This window comes from Meles meles, chromosome 3 (assembly GCF_922984935.1).
Source record: "Meles meles chromosome 3, mMelMel3.1 paternal haplotype, whole genome shotgun sequence".
Classification (NCBI taxonomy): domain Eukaryota; kingdom Metazoa; phylum Chordata; class Mammalia; order Carnivora; family Mustelidae; genus Meles; species Meles meles.
The window spans coordinates 50,548,667-50,570,167 of record NC_060068.1 but is presented as its reverse complement, the minus strand read 5'-3'; the positions used below and the strand labels follow the sequence as shown (position 1 = coordinate 50,570,167).

The 21,501-nt window shown below is 37.0% G+C and overlaps 1 protein-coding gene across 1 annotated transcript in view; it reads right to left on the bottom strand.

Annotated features, from left to right (window-relative positions):
* Positions 1-21,501, bottom strand: part of TMEM232 (transmembrane protein 232) — a 278,358-nt gene that overhangs the window by 230,337 nt on the left and 26,520 nt on the right. The window contains exons 5-7 of the mRNA XM_046001143.1: positions 20,572-20,729; positions 15,425-15,524; positions 11,689-11,855 (exon numbers count right to left, since the gene is read on the bottom strand). Coding sequence (XP_045857099.1) covers positions 11,689-11,855; positions 15,425-15,524; positions 20,572-20,729 — 425 coding nt within the window. The remainder of the gene's footprint in view (positions 1-11,688; positions 11,856-15,424; positions 15,525-20,571; positions 20,730-21,501) is intronic.

The window sequence follows — 21,501 nt, the reverse complement described above, 5'->3', positions numbered from 1 at the left end:
TATATGACTTAGTTCTTCCTGACACCCAAAGAGGAAGGGACAGGGAAAAGTCTGAACAATGATCAAACAGCAAATTAGTTTTAAAATGTGGATTTCCGCTTTAAGGGCAAATATACATGCTTACCTGGACATGGTCAATGTCTACTAAGTAACTATTTCAAAAGTCTACAAATTCAGGGGGAAAATGGGCTGTTAATTCTTTGTTTTTTCTTGAAGTGCTTCCTCACCCTTTCATAGATTTAACTGGTCTGCTAAAGTTAGGGATAAGAAGAAACCTGATTTTATTGTTAGACAGTGATAACATAGCACTCTCATTTGTTTCCAACAATACAGATTCAAATACACATCTTGTGATATGTATTTAATAATTCATTCTTTTATGCTCAAAAGAAACACTTAGAGAGACTCTAAAAGGGTTTATAATTCTCATTTATTATACAAACAATATCAGATATACAACTTAAAGATAATTGTCATGTTAAGTATTAAGTTGAAAGGTCAGAAATTCATATATAAATTTTAAACTAAGATATATTAAGTTTCTAGTAAACTGTTTAATTAAGTCCCAGATATGTGTATTGATCTATTTTTTACGTTGGCAACACAGATGCTAGAGATAAAAGTCATGAGTAAGATAAAGTCTCTGTACAAGCCTACTAACTGTGGGAAAAAATCACTCAGAAAGGTAAATGAAAACAAGCCAATGTTTAGAGTGTTAGAATATTCCATAGAAAAGCTTTATTTTAAAATAGTGTAAGACAGTGGCCTGGATGGCTCAGTTGGCTAAGCTCCAACTCTTGATTTGGGCTCGGGTCATGATCTCAGGGTTTTGAGATCAAGCTCTGAGATGGGCACCATGCTCATTGTAGAGTCTACTTGTCCCTCTCCTCCCCCTGCTTGTGCATTCTCCCTCTCTCTCTCTCTCTCAAATAAATAAGTAAAATCTTAAAAAAAAAAAAAAAAGTTAAGAGGGCTCTTTTAATACAGTTTCAAAACACTGAGCAGAGCATTAAATGACTCCCAGAGAACTTTTTTTGCCCCCCTCCCTCCCTCCCTCTTTCCTTCCTCTCTTCCTTCTTTCCTTTTTTTCTTGACTTTATGACCACTTCCTACAGTTCTTTAATCTTCTTGCTTTGCCCCCCAGTTTGGGATTATGCTCCTTTGCAAACTGGATCCTGTACACAGAAGCCAAACAGATATTAAAGAAAGAGACAGACCACTCCAGATCGGTAGGTGATAGATCTAATAAGCCAGGGAACTTACTTAGGAGGCCTGTCTTGGGTGATTGCAAGACAAGCAAACCTCTGCACGCACCTGAATCCTAAGGTTTATAGGAGGCCTTAACTGGGTTCAGACACTTATACTACCCAGATGGTCCCAAGAACACCTTGCTCTCTCAGGGCTACATCTTTGACATGGCTCCAGCTGTGAGAACAGTAAGCAGAACATGCATCCCAGGGAGAAGCCTCAGATTGCCCAGGTCCAGCTCATGAGTCAACCAGTGGCCCCAACCTCTCGATTATGTCCTTTAACAAGCTATCAGTTACAACTTGTACAATACCTATTTTGAGAAGTCCACCTACAAAAGTGCTATTAACCTAGTGTTGGCTGAAATTTCAGATAATCACATCAGCTTGAATTCTGTACAAATGTGAGTATACAAGCTCTGAATATCAGACCAGATGCTCTTTTAAAACAGAAATGAGCCTTGAAGAATGGGATGTATTTTGGCTGTTCAGAAATAGCTCTTTGAGCTTCACCCTTGTTTTCAATCATCTCGGGGATGGTTGACATTGTCAAAAAAGGACCTCTCAACACAAATGTACAACTTAGATAATAGGATATGAATCATAGAATAATGCTTCTAATTTTAAAGAACCTGTGTCTCAGTCTAACCCTATCTTAGTAACCATGTACAATTGCAGTATAGCACAAAAGGTCCCATATTTAGATGACTTTGGCTTCCTGAGTACTTAAAGCATTAGAGGATGAGACTGCTAATCACACTTGAATGTAAACTCTGTGTGTTTCCTAGATTTCAGAAAACTACTTGTACTTTAGGACAGATGCAGCGATTTAGTAAAGGGTCTACCACATTTCAGTTGACCTTAATCTACTATCTCCAAAAAACTATGTTGTTATTTCATGGGACAACTGTACTCAGCAAATTCAGCTCTGCTAGTGAGCAACATACAGAGTGGAAAACTCAATCCAGTGTTCTGGCTCTGAAAGCCACAGAGCTAATTAAAGTGCACCATTTGTCAAAGTCAATGGAAACCTTGCATATGGATCAGCTTTAAAGGATATTAAAAGAAGAAATGGGTTCTAGCACCAGGGAAAGGAAATTTCCTATTCTTAAATAGAACCAACACCCATACTGTGTGTATCCTAACATGTATATCCTACAGAATTCTTTATCTTTTCAGCAATTTTATGGCAGCACTTGGAAAACAAATTAAATGCTTGTGCTTTCACTCCAATGCTGATAAGTATACTAAAAACAAAGTATTTTGCAGTGGTCAAAATATGCTGTCACGGACCTTTTAGCGTTACCAGAGAATGAGGGCTATAGGAATAAATCCTCAAATCCTCCAATGTGGCATGTCAGTAAAAAAAAAAGGAGGGGGATGAACAGATGTATTATTTATACTCCCATTTCCCTCTCTGATTCTTCCTGTCTTCTCCCAGTAGGTGAGAGAGATGGGTACTGAATGGGTAAGTACTCAACTGAACTGGAAAGGCTGGCTTAGACCAAGCTATACTGAAGAAATTGAGCTGAAACTGGGGAACAATGTTCAAACATGTAATCAAACACTGAATTAGCTGAACCAGAAATTTTAGCAGCATTGTGGCTACACTACCTTTCAAATTCTTTCTATTGTGTGGGAATGAGAGGAGAAAAAGGAGAACAATAAATATGATAGGCTAAAATCTGTTATAATCCCCTCACAGAATCAGAGATATAGAGCTGAAATAGAACTTAGATAAGATTGAAACTATGCTCTTTGTTCTTTGTGGAAAAAGGCACAGACTTAGTGACTTGTCCCACACTAAGCAGAATTTTTTTTTTAATTTTTAAAAATTTATTTATTTGAGAGAGAGAGAGCTCAAGACCGAGGGACAGAGTGGGGCTGGGGTGGGCAGAAACAGAGAGAGATGGACAAGACAACTCTGTGCTGAGCGCAGAGATGGACATGGGGCTCTATGACCTGAGTCAAAACCAAGAGGCTAACACTTAACTAACTGAGCCACCCAGGCACCCCTAAGCAGATATATTCTTTTCATGTGATGACATTTTGCCCCTTCCAGCTCAGGCGAAGCTGTACTGCAGGAACCTTCCATTTCCTTGTAGCTTTTGTACAGCAAGAGTGATAAGAATAGATTTCTTTCTTTTGTTTTTAGATAGCATCTTCTTTTTAAAAATATATAATTAATAATTTCAGAGGTAGAATTTAGTGATTCATCAGCTGCAAACACCACCACTCATTACTTCAAGTACCCTCCTTAATGTCCTTACACAATTACCCAATCCCTCCAGCCAGATCCCCTTCAGCAACCCTCAGTTTATTTCCTATAGTTAAAAGTATCTTACGGTTTGCCTCCCTCTCTGTTTTCATCTTATTTTATTTTTCCTTCCCTTCCCCTGTGTTCATCTGTTTTGTTTCTTAAGTTCCACATATGAGTGAAATCATATGGTATTTGTCTTTCTCTGACTTATTTCACTTAGCCTAATACCCTCTAGTTCCATCCATGTTGTTGCAAATGGCAAGATTTCACTCTTGCCGAGTAATAGCTTTTTGATGCCTGAGTAATATTCCACTGTAGTTACAATGAACATTGGGGCTCTTTCCATAGTTTGACTATTGTGGATATTGCTGCTTTAAACATTGGGGTGCATGTGCCCCTCTGAATTGGGATGTTTGTATCCTTTGGATAAATACCTAGAAGTGCAATTGCTGGGTTGTAGAGTAGCACTATTAAATTTTTTGAGGAAGCTCCATACTGATTTCCAGAGTGGCTGCACCAGCTGGCATTCCCACCAACAGTGTAAGAGGATTCCCCTTTCTCCACATCCTTGCCAACATCTGTTGTTTCCTGAGTTGTTAATTTCAGCCATTCTGACCCATGTGAGATGATATCTCTTTGTGGTTTTGATTTGTACATCCGTGATGCTAAGTGATGTTGAGCATTTTTTTCATGTGTCTGTTGGCCATTTATATGTCTTCTTCAGGAAAGTGTTTCCTGCTTTCTTTTGGAGTATATGTGAGAGAAGGAAATACATATGACCCAGAGATTAAAGTTTGTTTTTTGAGGGGTGCCTGGGTGGCTCAGTGGGTTAAAGCCTCTGCCTTTGGCTCGGGTCATGATCTCAGGGTCCTGGGATCGAGCCTTGCATCAGGCTCTCTGCTCAGCGGGGAGCCTGCTTCCCCCTCTCTCTCTGCCTGCCTCTCTGCCTACTTGTGATCTCTCTCTCTCTCTGTCAAATAAATAAAGAAAATATTTAAAGTTTGTTTTTTGAGATATATCAGCCTATAATGTATGTGAACAATTATATGGCTCACTGTAGCTCTGTTTGCATAATACATAGTTTACCAAGGAATTCCATGATGGGGACAGTTTGGATTATTTTATTTCCTCAATTCTGACCCATTTATAACCATTTAAAAAAACTTCAGTAGGCAGGAGGAGTCAAGATGGCGGAGAAGTAGCAGCCTGAGACTACATCAGGTAGCAGGAGATCAGCTCGATAGCTTATCTAAACATTGCAAACACCTACAAATCCAATGGGAGAGCGAAGAGAAGAAGAACAGCAACTCTAGAAACAGAAAATCAACCACTTTCTGAAAGGTAGGACTGGCAAAGAAGTGAATCTAAAACGACGGGAAGATAGACCGCGGGGGGAGGGGCCGGCTCCCGGCAAGCGGCGGAGGAACGGAGCACAAAATCAGGACTTTTAAAAGTCTGTTCCACTGAGGGACATTGCTCCAGAGGCTAAACCGGGGTGAAGCCCACGCGGGGTCAGCGAGGCCCCAGGTCCCGCAGGGTCACAGAAGGATCGGGGGTGTCAGAGTGTCAGAGAGCTCGCAGGTATTAGAACGGAGAAGCCGGCTGCAGAGACAGAGCCGAGGGCTGAACTCTCAGCTCGGGGTTACCTTGAACTGGTCGCGGGCTGGGTGAGCTCGGAGCGCGGCTAGAGGCTGGGAATACGGGAGTGATTGGGTGCTGTCCTCTGGGGGCGCACTGAGGAGTGGGGCACCAGGCTCTCGGCTCCTCCGGGCCGGAGACTAGGAGGCCGCGATTTTCATTCCCGTCCTCCGGAACTCTACGGAAAGCGTTCAGGGAACAGAAGCTCCCAAAACCGAACCCGAGCGGATTACTTAGTCCGGGCCCTGGTAAGGGCGGTGCAATTCCGCCTCGGGCAAAGACACTTGAGAGTCACTACAACAGGCCCCTCCCCCAGAAGATCAACAAAATATCCAGCCAGGACGAAGTTCATCTATCAAGGAAAGTAGGTTCAATTCCTAAGACAGCAGAGCAATTCCAGAGGAGGAGAAAGCAAAGCACAGAACTCATGGCTTTCTCCCCATGATTCTTTAGTCTTGCGGCTACTTCAATTTTTTTTTCTTTTTTCAATTTTTTTCTTTTTTCTTTTTTCTTCTTCTGCTAAATTTTTTAAAACCTTTACCCTTTTCTTTTTTAACGTTTTTTGACTAGTTTATCTAAATGTATATATTTTTTCTTTATTTGTTTTATTTTTTAAATTTTTTTCTTTTTTTTTTCTTTTTTTCTTTTCTTTTTTTTTTTTAGAACCTGTTTTTATCCCCTTTCTCCCCCCCACAATTAGGGGTCTCTTCTGACTTGGTTACAGCGCATTTTTCTGGGGTCTTTGCCACCCTTTTAGTAGTTTATTTGCTCCTTCATATCCTCTTATCTGGACAAAATGACAAGGCGGAAAAAATCACCACAAACAAAAGAACAAGAGACAGTATGGAAGGCTAGGGACCTAATCAACACAGACATTGGTAATATGTCAGATCAAGAGTTCAGAATGACGATTCTGAACATTCTAGCCGGGCTCGAAAAAGGCATGGAAGATATTAGAGAAACCCTCTCTGGAGATATTAAAGCCCTTTCTGGAGAAATTAAAGAACTAAAATCTAACCAAGTTGAAATCAAAAAAGCTATTCATGAGGTGCAATCAAAAATGGAGGCTCTCACTGCTAGGATAAATGAGGCAGAAGAAAGAATTAGTGATATAGAAGACCAAATGACAGAGAATAAGGAAGCCGAGCAAAAGAGGGACAAACAGCTCCTGGACCATGAGGGGAGAATTCGAGAGATAAGTGACACCATAAGACGAAACAACATTAGAATAATTGGGATTCCAGAAGAAGAAGAAACAGAGAGGGGAGCAGAAGGTCTATTGGAGAGAATCATTGGAGAGAATTTCCCTAATATGGCAAAGGGAACAAGCATCAAAATCCAGGAGATGCAGAGAACCCCCCTCAAAGTCAACAAGAATAGGTCCACACCCCGTCACCTAATAGTAAAATTGACAAGTCTTAGTGACAAAGAGAAAATCCTGAAAGCAGCCCGAGAAAAGAAGTCTGTAACATACAATGGTAAAAATATTAGATTGGCAGCAGACTTATCCACAGAGACCTGGCAGGCCAGGAAGAGCTGGCATGATATATTCAGAGCACTAAACGAGAAAAACATGCAGCCAAGAATACTCTATCCAGCTAGGCTATCATTGAAAATAGAAGGAGAGATAAAAAGCTTCCAGGACAAACAAAAACTGAAAGAATTTGCAAACACCAAACCAGCTCTCCAGGAAATATTGAAAGGGGTCCTCTAAGCAAAGAGAGAGCCTAAAAGTAGTAGATCAGAAAGGTACAGAGACAATATACAGGAACAGTCACCTTACAGGCTAATAATGGCACTAAATTCATATCTCTCAATAGTTACCCTGAATGTTAATGGGCTAAATGCTCCAATCAAAAGACACAGGGTATCAGAATGGATAAAAAAACAAAACCCATCAGTATGTTGCCTGCAAGAAACCCATTTTAGACGCGAAGACACCTCCAGATTTAAAGAGAGGGGGTGGAAAACAATTTACCATGCTAATGGGCATCAGAAGAAAGCTGGGGTGGCAATCCTTATATCAGATCAATTAGATTTTAAGCCAAAGACTATAATAAGAGATGAGGAAGGACACTATATCCTACTCAAAGGGTCTGTCCAACAAGAAGATCTAACAATTTTAAATATCTATGCCCCTAACATGGGAGCAGCCAACTATATCAACCAATTAATAACAAAATCAAAGAAACACATCAATAATAATACAATAATAGTAGGGGACTTGAACACTCCCCTCACTGAAATGGACAGATCATCCAAGCAAAAGATCAACAAGGAAATAAAGGCTTTAAATGACACACTGGACCAGATGGACATCACAGATATATTCAGAACATTTCATCCCAAAGCAACAGAATACACATTCTTCTCTAGTGCACATGGAACCTTCTCCAGAATAGATCACATCCTGGGTCACAAATCAGGTCTCAACTGGTATCAAAAGATTAGGATCATTCCCTGCATATTTTCAGACCACAATGCTCTGAAGCTAGAACTCAATCACAAGAGGAAAGCTGGAAAGAACCCAAATACATGGAGACTAAACAGCATCCTTCTAAAGAATGAATGGGTCAACCAGGAAATTAAAGAAGAATTGAAAAAATTCATGGAAACAAATGATAATGAAAACACAACAGTTCAAAATCTGTGGGACACAGCAAAGGCAGTTCTGAGAGGAAAATATATAGCGGTACAAGCCTTTCTCAAGAAACAAGAAAGGTCTCAAGTACACAACCTAACCCTACACTTGAAGGAGCTGGAGAAAGAACAAGAAAGAAACCCTAAACCCAGCAGGAGAAGAGAAATCATAAAGATCAGAGCAGAAATCAATGAAATAGAAACCAAAAAAACAATAGAAAAAATCAATGAAACTAGGAGCTGGTTCTTTGAAAGAATCAATAAGATTGATAAACCCCTGGCCAGACTCATCAAAAAGAAAAGAGAAAGGACCCAAATCAATAAAATCATGAATGAAAGAGGAGAGATCACAACTAACACCAAAGAAATACAGACAATTATAAGAACATACTATGAGCAACTCTACGCCAACAAATTGGACAATCTGGAAGAAATGGATGCATTCCTAGAGACATATAAACTACCACAACTGAACCAGGAAGAAATAGAAAACCTGAACAGGCCCATAACCAGTAAGGAGATTGAAACAGTCATCAAAAATCTCCAAACAAACAAAAGCCCAGGGCCAGACGGCTTCCCAGGGGAATTCTACCAAACATTTAAAGAAGAACTAATTCCTATTCTCCTGAAACTGTTCCAAAAAATAGAAATGGAAGGAAAACTTCCAAACTCATTTTATGAGGCCAGCATCACCTTGATCCCAAAACCAGACAAGGATCCCACCAAAAAAGAGAACTACAGACCAATATCCTTGATGAACACAGACCCAAAAATTCTCACCAAAATACTAGCCAATAGGATTCAACAGTACATTAAAAGGATTATTCACCACGATCAAGTGGGATTTATTCCAGGGCTGCAGGGTTGGTTCAACATCTGCAAATCAATCAATGTGTTACAACACATTAATAAAAGAAAGAACAAGAACCATATGATACTCTCAATAGATGCTGAAAAAGCATTTGACAAAGTACAGCATCCCTTCCTGATCAAAACTCTTCAAAGTGTAGGGATAGAGGGCACATACCTCAATATTATCAAAGCCATCTATGAAAAACCCACCGCAAATATCATTCTCAATGGAGAAAAACTGAAAGCTTTTCCGCTAAGGTCAGGAACATGGCAGGGATGTCCATTATCACCACTGCTATTCAACGTAGTACTAGAAGTCCTAGCCTCAGCAATCAGACAACAAAAAGAAATTAAAGGCATCCAAATTGGTAAAGAAGAAGTCAAACTATCACTCTTCGCAGATGATATGATACTATATGTGGAAAACCCAAAAGACTCCACTCCAAAACTGCTAGAACTTGTCTAGGAATTCAGCAAAGTGTCAGGATATAAAATCAATGCACAGAAATCAGTTGCATTTCTGTACACCAACAACAAGACAGAAGAAAGAGAAATTAAGGAGCCAATCCCATTTACAATTGCACCCAAAACTATAAGATACCTAGGAATAAACCTAACCAAAGAGGCTAAGAATCTATACACAGAAAATTATAAAGTACTCATGAAAGAAATTGAGGAAGACACAAAGAAATGGAAAAATATTCCATGCTCCTGGATTGGAAGAATAAATATTGTGAAAATGTCCATGCTACCTAAAGCAATCTACACATTTAATGCAATCCCTATCAAAATACCGTCCATTTTTTTCAAAGAAATGGAACAAATAATCCTCAAATTTATATGGAACCAGAAAAGACCTCAAATAGCCAAAGGAATATTGAAAAAGAAAGGCAAAGTTGGTGGCATCACAATTCCGGACTTCAAGCTCTATTACAAAGCTGTCATCATCAAGACAGCATGGTACTGGCACAAAAACAGACACATAGATCAGTGGAACAGAATAGAGAGCCCAGAAATCGACCCTCAACTCTATGGTCAACTAATCTTCGACAAAGCAGGAAAGAATGTCCAATGGAAAAAAGACAGCCTCTTCAATAAATGGTGCTGGGAAAATTGGACAGCCACATGCAGAAAAATGAAATTGGACCACTTCCTTACACCACACACAAAAATAGACTCCAAATGGATGAAGGACCTCAATGTGAGAAAGGAATCCATCAAAATCCTTGAGGAGAATGGAGGCAGCAACCTCTTCGACCTCAGCCGCAGCAACATCTTCCTAGGAACAACGGCAAAGGCAAGGGAAGGAAGGGCAAAAATGAACTATTGGGATTTCATCAAGATCAAAAGCTTTTGCACAGCAAAGGAAACAGTTAACAAAACCAAAAGACAACTGACAGAATGGGAGAAGATATTTGCAAACGACATATCAGACAAAGGGCTAGTATCCAAAATCTATAAGGAACTTAGCAAACTCAACACCCAAAGAACAAACAATCCAATCAAGAAATGGGCAGAGGACATGAACAGACATTTCTGCAAAGAAGACATCCAGATGGCCAACAGACACATGAAAATGTGCTCCAAATCACTCGGCATCAGGGAAATACAAATCAAAACCACAATGAGATATCACCTCACACCAGTCAGAATGGCTAAAATTAACAAGTCAGGAAATGACAGATGCTGGAGAGGATGTGGAGAAAGGGGAACCCTCCTCCACTGTTGGTGGGAATGCAAGCTGGTGCAACCACTCTGGAAAACAGCATGGAGGTTCCTCAAAATGTTGATAATAGAACTACCCTATGACCCAGCAATTGCACTACTGGGTATTTACCCTAAAGATACAAACATAGTGATCCGAAGGGGCACGTGTACCCGAATGTTTATAGCAGCAATGTCTACAATAGCCAGACTATGGAAAGAACCTAGATGTCCATCAACAGATGAATGGATCAAGAAGATGTGGTATATATACACAATGGAATACTATACAGCCATCAAAAGAAATGAAATCTTGCCATTTGCGACGACGTGGATGGAACTAGAGCGTATCATGCTTAGTGAAATAAGTCAATCGGAGAAAGACAACTATCATATGATCTCCCTGATATGAGGACATGGAGAAGCAACATGGGGGGTTAGGGGGATAGGAGAAGAATAAATGAAACAAGATGGGATTGGGAGGGAGACAAACCATAAATGACTCTTAATCTCACAAAACAAACTGGGGGTTGCTGGGGGGAGGTGGGATTGGGAGAGGGGGAGGGGGTTATGGACATTGGGGAGGGTATGTGCTATCGTGAGTGCTGTGAAGTGTGTAAACCTGGCGATTCACAGACCTGTACCCCTGGGGATAAAAATACATTATATGTTTATTAAAAAAAAAAATTTGGAAGGGGAGGCGAACCATAAGAGACTATGAACTCTGGAAAACAACCTGAGGGTTTTGAAGGGTCAGGGGTGGGAGGTTGGGGGTACAGGTGGTGGGTAATGGGGAGGGCACGTTTTGCATGGAGCACTGGGTGTTGTGCAAAAACAATTAATACTGTTACGCTAAAAAAATAAATAAAATGGGAAAAAAAGAAAAAGAAAGAAAAAAAAATCAAATAAAAAAACTTCAGTAGATTTAATAAATGTTATGACATATGAGTCATGGAAGCATCAAGTATTACAACTGCTGTCATTAATAGCCTGTACTTTATGCACTTTCCTTTTAATACAAATATAACATCTTAAAATCCTCATTTATAAGTTAATCTAAATTACATTGTTAATTCCAATTATACAGCTGAGATGAAATCTATAAGGAAAAGGGTATTATGACATTACTCTATTTAAAGTAGTAGTGGTGCATATTGATGTCTCACTACTAATACTATTAACTGCTGTCCAGGAAATGTGCATATGGTTTAGTGTTTTTGCTATTTGAACTCTTTCCCTACCCCACCACCAGCTAACCTCATCTTCAACAATGTTACAGTATTGGCAAGCACAATTACTTAATCATATCAATATTATCTGACTCATTATGCACTAGGATATACTCACCATATCAGAATCTATGTTCTTTTGGCTTTTCTTGTTTTCCACAGGGCTAAAAATTGATCCAGAAAGGAGTTCTCTTTTGTATATAATTTCCATGGTTTTCAGAATGAATTGCACATTTGAAAAGATGTTTGGATACTTGTGATATGAGTCTCCAGAGAAACAAAGTGCTATTGTAAGAAAAATAATTTGTGATAAATATTTCATTAGTATCTTGCATTGTATTTCATTTGTCTTTTAGTTACTAAAATGTAATTAAATTCAGTTCTTAGATGTTGAAACTGCTATACATTTCACCATCTATTTAAGATTTATATGTTATGTATGACCCCTGCTGGCATAATAGGAAACTACAAGGTAAATAATACATAAGAGTTAATATAATTCAGAACAGCAATTGCATGATGGTTAAATGTCCAATTAAGTATAGTTACTGCACAACAATGGTTGGAAACTTCCAGGTGAAAATAAATCAAGTTATAACATACTTTATTCATAATAGATACTTTGAAACTGTAATCTTACAAACAAATCATCACTGTTAACCCTACATTCTCCAGTTTTATTCATTTTCAAGATGTTTTTGCTGTTGATTATTTTAAAGAATATATTTTAAGTATAGCCACAATTATGTCAACATAACACTAGGTGGTATTTAATAGAATTACTTTATGTTGTTCTTTTTGTAAACTTTTAGACAATTTTTGAATTTCAATCTATTGACAGTTGAAAAAATAATAATAACTACTCTTCTACTGGATGGCTACATGGAGAGGAAGCAGATGCTAATGGCCCCAGGTAAAAATCATTATTTTGCTAAGGCTCTACTTAACAGTATTTGATAGAAGGGTAAAATCTAGTATTTGATAGAAGGGTAAAATCTAGTATTTGATAGAAGGGTAAAAGGATCATATAAGGATTTTATCCTTATATAAAACAAAATTATTGGTTTGCTTGGGATAGATCTACAATAACAAGCTAATGTGAGATCTTAAAATTTTATTCATATTTTTCAAAATTTATTTGCCACTATCATCTGATTATTTGATGAGTCACTATGCTGAACACAGTGAGGAGTTAAAAAGAGGATTATAATGTATGAAGAAATCAAAACAAGAAATATGGCAGACATAAATTATTATTCTGCTAGTCTATAGTCTTGTCTTGGTTTCAAACTATCAGAATTTGTAGTAGTGTTGCAATTTACTGCTCGGTCTCCAAAACACTTCTACTATTATCTCCTATTCCCTCCTCCATGACTTTTTTCACCAAATATTCTCTTTCTTGTATCTTGAGTCTCTTTATCTCTTACCCTACAACATGCTAATCTTTTCCTCTTTTGACCTTGTTTTTTTTATTTAGTCCATTAAACAAAAAAGTTTATTTAAAACTAAAAAAAAAAGTTTTTTGAAAAGACAATTGACAACCCTTTACTAAAATCAGAAATGAAGAGAGATGGAGTACCTGGGTGGCACAGTCAGTTAAGCGTTTGCCTTCAGCTTGGGTCATGATCCCAGAGTCTCAGGATCCAGCCCCACATCAGGCTCTCTGCTCAGCTTAGAGCCTGCTTCTCCCTTTGCCCCCACCCTGCTCATGCTCTCTTTTACTCTCTCTCAAATAAATAAAATCTTTAAAAAAGAGAGAGAGAGATGAAGGGACATGTTACAATAGAAATACAAGGGATAAAAAAATTAAATACAAAAGACCATAAGAGACTACTATGAAAAATTATACACCAACAAATTTGACAGCCCAGAATAAATGGAAAAATTATTAGGAACATAAAACTGAAAAGACTGAATCAAGATAAAACAGAAAATATGAACAGAGTGATTATTAGTAAGGAGATTGAATCGCTAATCAAAAACCTCCCAACAAACAAAAGTCCAGAACCAGACAGATTCACTGATGAATTCTACCGAGCATTCAAAGAGAATACCATTCTTTCTCAAACTCTTTCAAAATACAGAAGAGCTTTGAAGGAACTCTTCCAAACTCATTTTACAAGACCAACATTACCCTGCCAAAATCATACAAGGATGCCACAAGAAAAGAAAATTATAGGCCAATAACCCTAATGAACATAGATTTAAAAATCCCCAATGAAATATTAGTAAACCAAATCCAGCAAAACATTAAACAGATCATACACCATGATTAAGTGGGATTTATTCCAGAGACACAGGATGGTTTAACATCCTTAAATCAGTCAATGTGATACATCACATTAACAAAATTAAAGCTAAAAATCATATGATCATCTCAATAAATGAAGAAAAAGTGTGTGACAAAAATCAACATCCATTTATAATTAAAAGAACTCAACAAAGCAGGTATAGAGGGAATGTAACTCAACATAATAAAGGCTGCATATGACAAGTCTACGGCTAATATATATTCAAGGGTGAAAAGCTGAAAGCTTTTCCTACAAGATCAGGAACAAGATAAGGATGCCCATTCTCACCACTTTTATTCAACACAGTACTGGAAGTCCTAGCCAGACCAATTAGGCAAGAAAAAGAAATAAAAGGCATCCAGATTAGAAACAAAGAAGTGCAAATGTTTTTTGACTTTGTTTTTTCATCTAAACTATTGCTCTATTTCTCTTTCCCTGTATAGCTAAGCTTTCTGTAATAGTTCACCATCTCTATCTTATGCTTAAACTTTCCCTGTACTTTGTTCACCTCCAATCTGAATTTTGCTTCCACCTCTCCAATGGGAACCCTCCCAAGATCAATAATGATTTTCTGCTTACAGAATCCCATCAACTTTCAGACTTCCTATTATTTAAGACTTCTATAGCTCTTCATAATGTTGATCTTCTTGAACCTCTCCCTTAAGATTTCTGTCGTTACTCCCTTTTATTTCCCTTTACTGATGTATGGCACTCCAATTATCTACTAAATATTTATGTTTCCCAAGCCTTTTCCTAGAATTAATTTCTCCACCCTCAATACCTCCCACCCCAAGCTTATTTCAGCCATTATAACATGGATGACCGTCAAATCATCTACATCAGTATCTACTTAATAAGTGAATCCCAGCCTTTGCTTATTTCCCTATTTCCAAATCTGTATTTCTAACTGCTCACTGTGTGTGTGTGTGTGTATATATATACCTGAATGACCTTCAAATTTCAACATGTCCAATGATTCTTCAAGATTTTTTCAGTGTAGAGTACCATTATCTTGACTGTATTTGTAAAATTTATATGTATTTGTAAAATCTATATGTAAAATTTTAGATTCCTCTGGAATTCCTCATTTTCCCTTACATATAGCCTACATTCAATTGATCATCAAATTTAGTGTTTTTTTCCTCCTCAACATTTTTCAAAACTATTCTACTCTATCTCATTCCCATTTTAAAAGTTCATAATCTTTAACATCTCCTGCTCAACTAATGTCATAACTAATTGGTGCCCTGCATCCAGACTCTTCCTATTCTAGTTTGGCATCTACATTGTCACTAGTATTACCTTACTAAACTTGAAATCTAGAGGGGTAGAAACTATTACAGATGAGGAAACTGAGTCACAAGCAAGGTCATGCACTTAGTTAGGTAGAAAAGTTAAAAGTAAAACCCACACAGTCTAGCCCAGAAGCTGTGTTCTGCAATACTGTACTTATTACTTTTCATGAAAAATAATATACAGCTTATGTTCTTTATAGTGATAGTCTGAGCTGCTAAAACTATAACATAAAACATTTATAAGTGTAGAAAATAAAAGATAGTCTACCGTACAAATAAGGTTGAAGCCTAAATAAATGTTGTTTAAAACTTTCTAGGTGACCATGCAGGAAATATATAAAAAGTCGTAAGAAGACCAAATAGCCAATCTGTCAAAAGAAAAAGAAAAAAGTATTTTTGTGTTGCATCAATAAACGTTTAGAAACTATATGGAAACTAAACCATTTTATTATTACATTGCTTCTGATGAAACAATTTCAAACTCACTTGGGCTTATGTGCTTTTGAAATAACTTTAAAACATTTATATCAAGGTTGAAATACCGGTTCAGCCAAGAAACTTTTATAAATCATCTCTACATTATATATAATGACCAATACTGAATGCTATTTTGTTCCATGTCCTACAGAACAGTATTTTTCAAATTGCTAGTCATGCCCCTTAAGTGACTAATGAAATCAATTGAGAGGGGATTTTTAAACAAAATAAAAGAGAAAAGAAAATATCATAGTACACTGCACAGTTCCTTTTTTTGGTATATAAATCAGTGTGTATTATGTGTGTGCTGGATTGCAATGCAAAAGATATTTCTTTCCATGAGTCTCAGTCAAAACAGTTTAAAAAACATTTCTTTAGATAGTTTTGAGAAATACTGTGCTTGAGATTCCCTTATGGGAAAAAGTCAGTGTTAAATAAACACTACTATCTTACCTCTGTGAAGTTTCATGTGTAGCAAGCTTGTTTTACATAGAATACAAAAAAATGGAATAGCCGCAAAAATATATGATGTGCGAAATTTTCACAGAATATGAGAAAAAACCCACAACTAGAGAAATAAATGGAACACAAATTCCTAAATTGTTAATCATAAGATTATGGAAAAAACAAATAAAACAATATCATTATCAAGATACATGTAGTCCAAATCCTCCTAACAACGATGCAGGGTACTATCCTGCATCTACATGTAAAAAAACAATAAAAATAAAGTAAAAAAGATGATTCTGCAAGTCTCAGTGATTCAAACAAGACAATTTTTTTTAAAGTTTATTTGACAGACAGAGATCATAAGTAGGCAGAGAGGCAGGCAGAGAGAGGGGGGAAGCAGGCTCCCCGCTGAGCAGGGAGCCCAATGCGAGGCTTGATCTGAGGAGCCTAAGATCATGACCTGAGCCAAAGGCAGAAGCTTAACCCACTAAGCCATCCAAGTGCCCCCAACCGAGACAATTTAACAAATAAGTGGCATGACTGAACTTTGAGCCCAAGACTGTGCTGCACCAAAAGTCATGAACTTTCTATTATAGCAGAGATTTCCAAGATTTTTATCATAAAATTCTATTGGTAAAATAAATTCTGAGAATGCACCATCAATATTTATAAATGTATCTATAAATTATAAATATCCACCATTTATAGATTTAAATAAAAAGAAAACATTTATAAAGCATATCCAAAGGTTCTCTTCATACAAACCACTTTGATATAGTACTATGCTTCTCTAAGAGATTGAAGTTAAATGGGAAGTGGAAATTGTCATATCAGTTAAAAGAATATTGCAGTATTCTAAGTGTGAATATTAAAATAATAAATACCCCTTGTTACAGACAATGGATGAAAATTAATCAAAGAGGAAATAATTTGCAAGGATTAGAGATGGATGTTGAAAGGAAAATTCATGTTCAAGAATTTCACATCATACGAAATAGAAAAATATATGAAAAACAGATCAGTTTGCATGATCACTATATTATACCCCAATTTGGTCATAAGGGAGATCCAGAGGCTCTCCCTCGTTATAACTATGCTTGGGAAAATGGTTTTATAAGCTTTCATCTATAATATTCTGAAAGCCTAAATTTTTATTTAAAAATCTGCTTTTTTATATCTCTAAAATATTCTGGGACCCTCTGTGCATATTTCTTCAAGTCTCATTTGTGTACATATTGTTTCTGTAGCTTGACAGCTTGAGCTTTGCCTCCTAAACTGGATCTCTCCTTGTCAATTACTCTTTCTTCACTCTCCCATCTTTCCTTCCTTTATTCCTTACTACCCTTCTTTCCTTCTCTTTCTATGACTACTTCTCTTAATTTTTCAGACTCTATTATCTAACAGTGAAATAGAAATGCCGAATAATATTTAGTATGTGTTATATTTTAATGGTTGACTATGTGCTCCATGGTTTTTTATAGATGCTTAAAGAACGCTTTATATTTCTATCAAAAATATATTAAACTATTGTCACTTATATGTTATTCTCTACACTTCAGTTAAGTAGACTTTAATACTTAAGATGATTTTACACTCCGAGGTAAATAATGAGGAAAGAAGGCACACAAATTGTGAAAGTAAATAATATTATCAAATCAAATATTTCTGGCTCTTCATAATGCTGAACTATATACTACTTTATCAAAAAATGGTACATAGGAAGGTGGGTGATGCTTCCCTAGCAATACATTCCAGTATAGCATACTGTTGGTATAGCATACCATCAAAAAGAAAAGATTAAAAGGGAGGTTTCCAATTGACTGTTAGATATATAATAAAAAGTCTACAAAGTCAAGAAGGATAAATGAAATGGCTTCTTGTCTGAAATCAAAGATACTTATAGAGCATGCTTATTTCCACTAGCTAACAATAAGGAGAAGACTTTAAAATTAGTAAATCTGAGACCCAAGGTAAATGTATAACATTATAGCTAAGAGTCCACTGGGTTTCAAAACCTTCTCTGCTGAAACCTTGAATAATAACTTAGATTCTTGGGGCGCCCGGGTGGCTCAATGGGTTAAAGCCTCTGCCTTTGGCTCAGGTCATGATCCCAGGATCCTGGGATCGAGCCCCACATCGGGCTCTCTGCTTAGCAGGGAGACTGCTTCCTCCTCTCTCTCTTTCTCTCTCTGCCTGCCTCTCTGCCTACCTGTGATCTCTGTCTGTCAAATAAATAAATAAAATCTTAAAAAAAAAAACCAACTTAGTTCCATCCACGTCGTCGCAAATGGCATGATTTCATTTCTTTTGATGGCTGCATAGTATTCCATTGTGTATATATACAAAGACAACTATCATATGATCTCCCTGATATGAGGACATGGAGAAGCAACATGGGGGGCTAGGGGGATAGGAGAAGAATAAATGAAACAAGATGGGATTGGGAGGGAGACAAACCATAAATGACTCTTAATCTCACAAAACAAACTGGGGGTTGCTGGGGGGAGGTGGGATTGGGAGAGGGGGAGGGGGCTATGGACATTGGGGAGGGTAAGTGCTATCGTGAGTGCTGTGAAGTGTGTAAACCTGGCGATTCACAGACCTGTACCCCTGGGGATAAAAATACATTATATGTTTATTAAAAAAAAAAATTTGGAAGGGGAGGCGAACCATAAGAGACTATGGACTCTGAAAAACAACCTGAGGGTTTTGAAGGGTCAGGGGTGGGAGGTTGGGGGAACAGGTGGTGGGTAATGGGGAGGGCACGTTTTGCATGGAGCACTGGGTGTTGTGCAAAAAGAATGAATACTGTTACGCTGAAAAAATAAAATGGGGAAAAAAAAAAAAACTTAGACTCTCTATGTCACAGTCTGTAAAATAATGGCCAATGATAGCACTTACCTTTTTAGGATTGTTATAAGGATTAAGTAAGTTAATATGTTTAGTTCATCTAAAGCACTGATCATTGTGCAAGGCATTGTGCAAGTTAAGTTCTAAGTATTCACAGCTATTACGTGAACCTGTGCAAATTGTCTAAACTGTCAGATGAGAAGATATAGGAATCTTTTTAAAAATAAATGACATAGTGATGGGGCACCTGGGTAGCTCAGTTGGTAAAGCATCTGGTTTCAGCTCGGGTCATGATCTCAGGGTTGTGGGAAGGAGGCCCACATAGGCTCCATGTTCAGTGGGTAGTCTGCTTGAAATTCCCTCACTACCCCCCATGCCCCTCCCCCCTCCACTCACACATGTGCTCTCTCTTTAAAATAAATAAATCTTTAAAAATAAATAAATGAATGACATAGTATATATAAATTAATTTGTGCAATGGCTAAGACTTTATTTTATAGTCATTTATTGGTAGCAGAAATATAAATGGCAATGAATGGAAAATGGTCACTAAAGGGAATGAGAAGAAAAGGGGAGAAGAGCCAGACTTGCTTTATGTTTCTCCTGTCATTCTTTTATCATTAATATAGAGATATAGATATCTTTTAAAATCCCTATAATAATTTTATAATTATATATCTCCATAGGAGATATATAAAACAAGGAAACAGGAAAAAGAAGAAAAAGTCATCATGAGAACATCTTGCCTCTCTTCTCCCATCCTTCTTCTATGTAAAGCCTCAGTTCTTCGTACATTCAATTTCTATTATGTGCTCTCTGAATCTTGCCTAGTCTCCATAAGTCTTCTACCCCCAAACATGTCAGAGTGTATCTAGGCTTGATTTCTAAGGATTAAAATATAGTATCTTCCAAAAATGCCCTGGCTATCATGAATATTTTTATGGTTGGTTTCTACAGTTCATAGTCAAAATTGAATAAGAAAATTTTCTTGCAAATAATACTTAATAATTTTTGCAAGTAAATCTTAAAATACATACATCCTAAAAATAAATATTCTCAATTTTTTTTCTTCTGGCTTTTCTTTATTTTCTTTGCAATAAAACCACTACTTAACCTAAATTTTTCTGACTCATAATAAATTTTGCAACTGGCAACCATGATCATCACAGGGAGTAGAATTATATGTCATCCAAGACCTTATAAAACATGCACCCCATGAAGATAGTTTCCCATCTTATGGCTCTAAATGACACATAATACTGAGAGAACAACTAATCTTCTCAAACTGGGTAACTAGTTAAGGTTACAATCGGTTGACATTTTTAAATGGAAAGTGGCATTTAAAAATATTTAAAATAGAAAAAAGTTACACATATGCAGACATTCATATAAACTTGACCTTAATTATATATTATTTTCTTACATGGTTGGTGAAATTATATTTTCCCAAACTACCTTCATTTGGATATCAAGTAATAATGTATTATCCACATTTAAAGAAGATTAAAATAAACTACCAAACAAGAGAATGTTCCGTAATAAAACCAAATGGTCTGTTTAGATCCTAAAACAACTGTCATGTAACTACATGTAGTATGTGTAGCAATTACAACATATTTAGAATATTTTAAAACGTACCTTTATCAGCTTTATTTCAACTGAATATAAGTATGTCTTTTGTAATGCATCACAACAGAGTCTATATAAAACTGATTCCGCAACAAAAAATAAGGTAGGCAGATGATCATAATCAAAGGAAGCATGGTCCAGGGAAGCATAAAGCATATTTAAAGCTTCTGAAATATTAAAAAGGTAGAAACTTCATAATTTGAAGAACTTGCTTTTGTCTACATGCTACAATTAAGCCTTACAATTAATTAACTATTTGTTGTCACCAAAACCAGACTGTGGTTTTAAAATATTAAAAAATTTAAATGTTAAATATTTACAAATTCTTTGACACCCCTTACATTAAGAAGTGAAATCTTAAAAAAAAAAAAAAAGCTGGAATCTATACCCCTTTCCCCTTGAACCTGAGTAGGTCTTGTGACTACTTTAACCAATACAATTCTAGATCAGAAAAGGCAATAGAGCTGCCATTTGGATCTCTTTCTCAAGATACTAGCTTTGGAACACTTAGCTGCCACTTAGGAAGTCTAATAACTCAGAAGTCACTAAACTGGAGCGACTACAGAGCTAGAGATAGAAGAGAGAGAGAGATGCCCAAGGACATCCAGCTGTTCCAGCCAACACAAAATAGATCACAAGGCCATACAAATAATAATGGGGAAATGAGGCAGAACTGGGTGATAAAAGATAGTTCTAAAGATAAGCGCTATAAAGAGAAGAGTGGAAAACCTAGAAAATCAAGGCAAAGGAAATAGGACCCCTTGGAGATCAATGAGAAAGAACACAGAGCTAAGGCCCTAGAGAAAACTACAAAGATGGGCTTTTGAAGGGCTGTCATGTAAATATCTGAAAAGAAGAGCAAATGCAGGGACCTGAGGAAGGAAAAGCCCTGACACATCCAAGGAATAGAAAAGAGACCAGTATGGCTGGAGCATAATG